Here is a 9,327-nt window from a genome sequence, read left to right on the forward strand (position 1 = left end):
CGGAACACGCCACCAACTGAGCCAAACCCGGTGTGACCATCGACCGAAGCATCTATATTAAGACAAATCTCAACATGGGAGGGAGGCTTCCACATAAGCAATGCTGGTTTCCTGGCACTGTTCATTTTAGTAGAACTTTTTTAGTCCATAAAATGTTTTGACCATGAAATGCTAGCTTTGAGGATCTCATGCATACCCGAGCTAGTATCGTTGAAAACAAAAGAATTTCGCCTTTTCCATATTTTGCATGCGAACGTGGGAAAGAAAGCAGTCCATGAAATAGGAATACCTGGAGGGTTTTCCTTGCATACCAAGCTGGACAAGATCCAATCAGGTAAAGACACAGCAAAGAAGGAAGCCGAGGGGCTAGGTGGAACGAGTGACTTCCAGATGTTAGAAACTGCCAGACAGTCTCGTAAAACCTGGAGGATTGATTCTTCAGAGAGGCAGCAGAGAGGGTAGGTTGAGCTTATGGAGAGCCACGGCGGTATATTTCTTTATTTGTCAAGATACGCTCTTTAAGGATAAGCCATAGAAACAAACAGATGCGCTGAGGGAGTGGAGTGGTCCAGATAGCTTTCCATTTCGTATCAACGGTACCCAAAGTACCTTCAACCTGTTTGCAATAAGCTGAGTCAACGCTAAATTGGTGATTCGGAATCCATTTCCATACACAACAGTCCTCACTAGCTAAAGGATTCGAAGGCATAATTCCCATAATACGGTCAACAATGGCAGGTTCAAAAGTTGAGCAAGCTTGTCACTGTTCCAGTTCCCATCTTGGTCGATGAGGTCAGCAAAACCAGTGGGTGTATTTACTTGGGAAGGAGACAAGTAATGACACAAAGGTCCCATAGTAGGGATCCAACAATCATCCCATAAGTGCACAGTATTTCCATTTCCAGGCAGCCATAAGATATTCGAACGAAAGATGTTCCAAGTTTGAGTCAAAGCTCTACAAAGAGGGGAGCAACATGACATAGATATCGAGCTTGGACAATGATCCGTCATACGGTATTTCTGTCTAATAGCTTGGACCCAAAAGGCATTAGGGCGAGTAATCAGTGCGTAACCAAGTTTCCAAATAAAAGCGGTGTTGTGGTCGTAAGTTCTATGGAAGGAGAGATTCTCAGTTGACGAGAGAGATTCTCCTATTGGAAGGAGCATACCCCCAAATGAAAAGACGGATAATGTTATCAATTTTCGAATAAACTCCACTGGGAAGACGGGTTGTCTGCATGAAGTAAATAGGGATTGCCGTTACATCGATTGGCAAGGGTAATGCGTCCTACCATGGAAAGGGTGCGAGCGGCCCAACCATTTAATCGTGCCCGCATTTTGTCTAAGATAAAGTCATTATGGGCATGATGGGTACAACCGTGAAAAATCGGTACTCCCAAATATTTTCCCATATTGTCAACTTGGTGATAGCCAAGAAAAGCACAGATTGCGAGTTGTTGCTCTTCACTAGTATTGGGAGAAAAATAGATACGAGTCTTCCTGGAGCTGACTCGATGACCAGAAAAATGCCCAAACTCGGACAAGGTCGAAACAACGATGCGAGCTTGATCAAGGTCAGCTTTGCTATAGAGTATGAGATCATCTGCAAAAAAAAAAAAAAGATGAGACAGGGGCAAAGCATTTCGAGCACGTTGAAAAGGCTTCCAAGAGCCTGGAGCAACTTTCTGAAGAATGTTGTGTCCAAGCTTCTCCATGACAAGGACAAATATGTATGATGAGAGGGGGTCGCCTTGGCGAATACCTAGTTCAGGATGAAAAGGAGAAATGAGAGATCCATTCTACTGAATTTGCAACGACGCTGAGGAAATGCATCTCATAATGAGATTGATAAGCGTTGGTGGGAATTTGCATCCACTCTTTTAATATACCTATATAATTATATTATATTGAATAATGTTACACAAATATATACGATTTCTTTTTTATTTTAAGATTTGATAAATTAGAAGAGTTTTAATTTTATAAAATTGGATATTTAGTTAAAGATTATATACTTTTTGCAATAGATTAAATCGTGACATGTAAAAAATATAAAAATTAAAATTTAATTTATCTTACCAGGTCATTTTATCATCTCATGCTCCACGTAAGCATAAAAAGTATCAACTGAGTAAGAGCTTTAATGGGTAGAAATCATACGGATTTCGGTGATAAAAAATTATCGTTATTTTTTGAAGTCTCTTTAAGTATAAGTTCAAGCATCAAAAATATTAAAGATATGAAAGTTTAATATCAAATGGTTCATAATTATCTTTAAACAAATTCCGCTTTAAACCTACCTTAGATTAATAAAAAAAAAAGTTCATTCGCTTCAACCTTTCAATTTGATAAACTTATATTTCAGAAAGAAGAAGCATATATACATAAATTAAAACGTTGATATGATTTTTCAAAACAAAGATGTAAATAAATATGAACAATAAAGGGTATGTTCATGCGAGACAACTACTTTCATTTTTTTTAAAGGCATACAAATTATTATTTTGAAGGTGAAGAAGGCAAAATATTTGATGGCTAATACTTGAAAAGATGAATCTAAGATTACGAGCTTCAAATGAACTGAAACGACGTCGTCCGATGTAATAGACAGAGATAGAGCCATGATCTTGATCAGGAAGAACAAAATATAACTTTTCTAAAAGAAAAAGGGTCAATTCATACTTATCTCATAAATATTTAAATTATATATATAAATTGAATGTAAAAAATAAATTTGTCAGGCTGGGGCTGCAGCCCCTCCTATCTTATTTTTTGCTCGACAAAAAAAATTATTAGAAAGATTTAAATCAAATAAGTTTACTAGCGTGGCTCATTAAAAACCTCTTTATTTCTGTGTGGAGTAAAAGAGTACACACAACTAGACAACTAAAAACAATACAAAAAGAACTAGAAGACCAATAAACTCTCAATTAACCGACCTTATAAAATTTCCTAAACACCAATAACTCACAGTCCCTAGACAACCCAACTTTTTTAGATGGTCCGTCTTGAATTTTCGATCTTACGGACAAAACAGAACTGAACAATATCCATCGGCCAAGCTGGCCAATCAAGCTCCTCAAAGGCAAAGTAATAGTAAACAAACCAAAACAAGGCCACCTATCATGACTAAAGAAGCTCTTCACATAGCCTAAAACTATTACGGAAGACGGCTATCGGATAGAGCAAAATCGTAACTGATAATTTGAGAAAATAAAATTAAAGGTAAAGAAGACACAAATTTTACGTAGAAAACCCCTAAATAATATAGGGTAAAAACCACGGGCAAAGGTAGAAGAATTTCACTATTAGAAAATAGGAATTACAACTTCTCTCGATCTACCAAGGAGAAAACAATGACAATTCTCTCTTGATAAAAAGGAGAAAACAACTCTCAAGAAACTCTCTAAATTCTATAATATGGGGAGAAAGCTAAAAAGATTTGGGATGGTTTTGAAGCTAAATGTGATAGGGTATTTATAGTTGAAGCTTGAGGACTAATCTTGTAAATACCCTAAAGTCCATGGACTAAATATTGTAATTATCCCTTGCTTAATTCAACAAAAATAATTGCCCAATTTTGACCAAAAACAGCCACCGACTACTATGACTTTCAACAATCTCCCACTTGAAGATTTGATTGGAACAATCATATCTTCATACCATTCTTTCTACCTTGTACCTTCATGTTGCTTACGCTTCTGACAGGACACAAGAGGATCAACACTAGTTAAATTTATCAACATTGATCGCATTCGTCATGAAATATGCTATGTTGTATTTGGTATGGATCTTCTGCATATCTACTGTCCCTTCTCCCACCTTTTCACATATAAAATGGTATTGAACTCGTATGTGCTTTCTCCTTGAATGAAATGTTGGATTCCTTGCTAAATGCAAGGCGCTTTGGCTGTCACAAAACAGTGAGACATACTCTTGATTGTGCTCAAGCTCCTCCAATAGCATCTTCAACCAAATTGTTTCTTTACTGGCTTGTGTAGCTGCTACATATTCTACCTCTGTTGTGGATGTAGCCACAACTGACTACAATTTTGAAACCAACTTACAGCTCTACCAGCAACTTTGAACACATATCCTGTAATAGATTTACTTTTATCCAAATCCTCTGCATAGTCAGAATCGACATACCAATTGATAAGTAAGTTTGATCCTCTGCAACATTTGAGGCCCCTTTAATGTATCTCAGGATCCTCTTTACTATATTTCAATGCTCTTTGTCTGGATTCGCCATGTACCGACTAACCACTCCCACTGCTTGTGCAATGTCTGGTCTTGTGCATATCATATCGAACATTAAACTTCCCACTACCAATGCATACGGCACTCGAGATATCTCTATCCTCTCTTCTTCACTGCTAGGACTCATGCTGGAGGATAATTTGAAGTTAATAGGAAGAGGGGTATAAATTGGCTTACAATCTTGCATGTTGAATCGTGACAAGATCTTCTTCAAGTAATTCTTTTGTGAAAGCCAAATCTTCCTATTACTTCTATCTCGGTGAATTTTCATCCCTAGATTCTTGTTTGTTGATCCCAAGTCCTTCATTTCAAATTCCCTAGCCAGTTGTGCCTTCAATTCTTCAATATGATCTTTGTTGGGTCCTGCAACCAACATGTCATCCACATACAACAGTAATATAACAAAATCGTTATCACCAAACCTCTTGAAATAAGCACAAGGGTCTGCATTAAGTATGTTGTATCCAAGGTACATAATGAAGGAATCAAATCTCTTATACTAAAACCTCGCCGCCTACTTTAGACTGTACAGAGATTTGTTTAACCTGCAAACTAAGTTCTTATTTTCTTCTTCTTCAAAATCTTCAAGCTGGAGCATATAAATCTCTTCTTCAAGATTTCCATGAAAAACGTTGTTTTAACATCTAGCTGCTCTAGATGTAAATTAAATGCAGCACACATTGGAAAAACTACTCGAACTGTTGTTAGTCAACCCACAGGAGAAAAGATTTCATTGAAATCAATACCTTCTTTTTGAGCATATCCTTTGACCACCAGTCTTGCACGATACCTCTCAACTTGATCATCACCATTTCGCTTGATTTTGAAGACCCATTTTTTATCAAATGACTTCCTTCCTTATGGTAGTGGCACAAGGTCCCATGTATTATTTTTATGAAGGGGTTCAATTTCTTCTTGCATCGCCATCATCCACAGTGAAACATCTGAGCTATTCATTGTCTCCTGGTATGTTGATGGCTCGCCGTCCTCTATTAAAAGGCAGTAATTAATATTTCCTTCTATAACATAATCTGAGTGCCAATTGGGATGTCTTCTCACACGATCTGATTGACGAGTTGTTGGTGCTTCAGAATTCTCTGGTTCTTGTTCATCATGTGCTGGTTCTGCTTCAGAATAATCTCCTTGTTCAAACTCCTTTTCCACATGTATCTGAGTAGTCTCTAACTTTTCAGTGCTATCATCGTATTCTTTTCTTTGTAGTTTATCTTCTACAAAGAGAACATCCCTACTGATGATCACTTTGCGGGCAGTGGGATCCCACAAGCGATACACCTTTACACCATCAGCATACCCCAAGAATTTGCATTTCCTGGATTTTGGATCCAATTTTGAAATTTCTTGGGAGTTGTACATCACGTACACAATACTTCCAAATACATGGAGGTTTGAATAATCAGCTGGTTTACCAGTCCACATCTCTATTGGTGTCTTCAGCTCTATTGTAGTTGATGAAGCTCGATTCACCAAATAACAGGCGGTATTGACTGCTTCTACCCAAAATGATTTTTCTAGGCATGCATCCCTCAATATTGCTCTTGTTCTTTCTAACAAGGTTTCGTTCATCCGCTCTACCACTCCATTTTGTTGAGGAGTGTTCGCCACTGTGAACTATCTTTTGATGCCTTCTTTCCTGTAAAAGTCATAAAATTCTTCACTTGTGTATTCTCCTCCGTTATCTGTTCTGAAACACTTGATCTTATTTCTAGAATCAAGTTCCATCTGCACTTTGAAGTTTTTGAAAGTGAGAAACACATCTGACTTCTTCTTAATAGGGTACAACCAGCATTTCCTGGAGTAGTCATCAATAAATGAGAAAAAGTATTTTTCTCCTCCTAGGGATGTAACTGGTGCTTGCCATACGTCAGAGTGAACCAATTCTAGAACACTTTTGCCTCTATAATTTGATGTGTTGAATTTCAACCGGTGCTGCTTACTTGTTATGCAATGCTCACACAAAGGAATTGATACATTTGTTAAGCCTGAAAGTAGCTTTTGCTCCACAAGGACTTTGATTCCTTGTTCTGACATGTGTCCAAGTTTATGATGTCATAGCATTGCAGAATCTGAACTACATGAGGCAACAGAGGCTTCTGCTTCTAGAAAAGTATCTCCCTTCAATATGTACAAGTTTGTTGCTATCTTTTTGCCTTTCATCACCACAAGCGCTCTACGGAATACTTTTATGATTCCTTTCTGTGTTTCAATCTTGCTAGCATTATTATCCAACAATCCGTAGGATAATAAATTTTTCTTCAGGCCTTTCACGTGCCACACATCTCGAAGAACTTTAATTGCTTCATCGTACATCTTCAATTTGATGGTTCCCACGCCAACGATCTCTAAGGTATGATCATTGCAACTATACACAGTTCCTCCTGAGACAGGTTCATAATGATGGAACTATTCTCTTCTTGAGGTCATGTGATATGTTGCTCCTGAATCAATGAGCCATATATCTACAAATCTCTTTCTACCTTCCACGGTGGTTGACGCTTCACATCATAGAGCATCTTCATCATCTGAAGTGTTTGCGGTATTGCCTTCTGGATTGGAGTTTTTATTTAGACTCCAATAATCCTTCTTCAAGTGATCATTCTTTCCACAGTTGTAGCACTTTAAATTCTTCTTGCTTCTCGACTTCGATCTACCATGTTTGTTACTGCTGCTTTGGCCACCTTCTGTTGATTTCCCTCTCATCGTTGTCAACGCTTCTACTTGTTGCAGATTTACTTGTCTGTCTTCCTTGTTCTTGCGTCGATTTTCTTCTTGTAGAACAGCAGCTGCAACGTCATCGAAGACTAGACTGGTGACATTATTGTTTGTCAAGTTGATGATGAGTTGATCATATGAATTGGGTAGACTTTGAAGTAGAAGTTCAACACGTTCTTGTTCTCCTATTGTACATCTTAAGGATTTAAGCTGAGAAAATAAAGTGCTCAATGTGTTTAAGTGCTACATCACTGAAGTAGATTCTGGCATCTGGAGAGTGTACAATTTTCTCTTAAGGAAAATTTTATTGTGCAACAATTTAGCCTCGTACAGTTTGGTGAGATGATCACATATATCCTTAGTTGTCTTCTTCTCCTTGATGTTTGACAATACTTCATCTGCTAATGCTAGATGAAAGTTTGTCATAGCATTCCTGTCAATTTTGATCCATTTGTTGTCATCTGTGAAATCTACCGGCCTTTCACTAATAACTGCTAGACAACTATCTTTCCTCAGGATGACATTCATCTTCAATTTCCACAATGAGAAATTTCTCCCATTGAACTTTTCAATATCAAATTTCGTTTCCATAACTTCAATTACAGATAACTCTCCACTATTTCACTATCGTAAATAGTTCTCTTGAACCTTCAAAGAATGGGTAATACCTTCTTACTTTCTTATGTTGGAGAATCTACCTTTTGGGGGCAACCACTAAGATAGTAAGTAGATATTACACACTCTAATCTAGCGCTTGATACCAATTGTTGCATAAGACGACTATCGGATAGAGTAAAATCGCAACTGATAATTTGAGAAAATAAAATTGAAGGTAAAGAATACACAAATTTTACGTGGAAACCCCTAAATAATATATAGTAAAAACCACGGGCAAAGATAGAAGAATTTCACTATGAGAAAATAGGAATTACAACTTCTCTCGATCTACCAAGGAGAAAACAATGACAATTCTCTCTTAATAAAAAGGAGAAAACAACTCTCAAGAAACTCTCTAAATTCTTTAATATTGGGAGAAAGCTAGAATGATTTGGGATGATTTTGAAGCTAAATGGGATAGGGTATTTATAGTTGAAACTTGAGGACTAATCTTATAAATATCCTAATGTCTATGGACTAAATGTTGTAATTATCCCTTGCTTAATTCAACAAAAATAATTGCCCAATTTTGACAAGAAAAAACAACAGCCGGCTGCTATGAATTTCAACAGAAACATATGAAGGCAAGCCTTTAACTTCGTCCTCTTCCTCTCCTACCTGATCTCGAGATGATCCACAAACCATGAGAAGGCACCTTTACAAGTAACACTATAACCATTATAAGTGATGAATCACATGATAAGACACTCTAATCCCAACAAGAATTCTTCTTAAAAGCTTGTCATCTAAAAGGTACCACCATCGACCACCGCACAACATTTATGGATCACCATTTAGATCCTATCTCGATTATCAATTAAGAACCAGCTATGACCTGAAATTATTCAAGACCCCACCTCCGAACTGCAACAAGCCCCCATGTCCTGTTATCACGTCTTCTCTTTCCTATAAAACTCTACTGCAGAACTTCTTAGTATTTAAAAAAATCCAGTGGCATTGAAAGATCGTATCAGTAGGATATTCAGAGCTACGCATATCAACAAAAATACAAAAAATAGTTGTTTTAGCATGAGATGGTTCTTTGATCAACTGTATGAAAAAATGCTTCAAAAACGCTATTCTTATATGAATTTCTCCAGCACTCCAATACTGGCAAATATGGAGTACGAACTTTCTTTAAAAGGAAAACTCAAAAACCTGACCACCAAGCTCCCTCTATAACTGATCTTTTTCTTCCAGAAGCAGCAACTATTTGATTACCTCCGCTCATCCCCTATGATTTGAATGTCCAAGACCTTCCCCAGTTCCAAAGCCTTCTTTGCATCTTTTGTGCATATATTCCTTCTAATTTGTAAATCTGAGTCCGATAGCGAACTCCCTTCAATTGCTAAACAATCCGAGCCCTTTTTTCTTCAGTCTTCTTTGAGCACGATCTCTTCTTTTCCTATCTGCTTCTATTAGGACTCTATTTTGAAATTCCTGAAGTGACCCATTTTTCTTCCTTCTATTTGCTTTTACTTTGAGGTGTATCTAAGAAGATTCAAGAAGAGAACCTTCCACCTTCTTTTGCTCCTTGTCACCTGATAGAGACCCGTCTGCAACTCCCTTTTCTTTTTCAACATTTTCCAGCTGATTATTCATTTTATCCACAATAGCAAGCCAAGTTAATTTATTTTCGGTTGGCCTAAGTTAGGGATGTGAAATTAGGTAATCGTTTAG

At 37.3% G+C, this 9,327-nt stretch overlaps 1 protein-coding gene across 1 annotated transcript; it reads right to left on the reverse strand.

Annotated features, from left to right (window-relative positions):
* Positions 1 to 469: 469 nt before the first annotated feature.
* On the reverse strand, positions 470 to 9,249 carry LOC120155745. The gene is made up of 5 exons (XM_039167224.1): positions 9,162 to 9,249; positions 1,652 to 1,762; positions 1,259 to 1,603; positions 724 to 1,151; positions 470 to 616 (listed from the first exon to the last, which is right to left on the reverse strand). The coding sequence occupies exons 1-5, from the start codon at positions 9,247 to 9,249 to the stop codon at positions 470 to 472; spliced, it is 1,119 nt and encodes a 372-aa protein (XP_039023155.1).
* Between the last annotated feature and the right edge of the window lie 78 nt (positions 9,250 to 9,327).

This window comes from Hibiscus syriacus, unplaced genomic scaffold (assembly GCF_006381635.1).
Source record: "Hibiscus syriacus cultivar Baekdansim isolate YM2019G1 unplaced genomic scaffold, ASM638163v2 tig00111207_pilon, whole genome shotgun sequence".
NCBI classification, from domain to species: Eukaryota; Viridiplantae; Streptophyta; class Magnoliopsida; order Malvales; family Malvaceae; genus Hibiscus; species Hibiscus syriacus.

Coding starts and splice junctions, on each gene's coding strand:
- LOC120155745 (XM_039167224.1), bottom strand. CDS start 9,249: ATGAATAATCAGCTGGAAAATGTTGAAAAAGAAAAGGGAGTTGCAGAC. Junction 1,604..1,651: donor CTCTTGGAAGCCTTTTCAAC/GTGCTCGAAATG, acceptor TTTTTTTTGCAG/ATGATCTCATACTCTATAGC. Junction 617..723: donor TGAACCTGCCATTGTTGACC/GTATTATGGGAA, acceptor TATTGCAAACAG/GTTGAAGGTACTTTGGGTAC.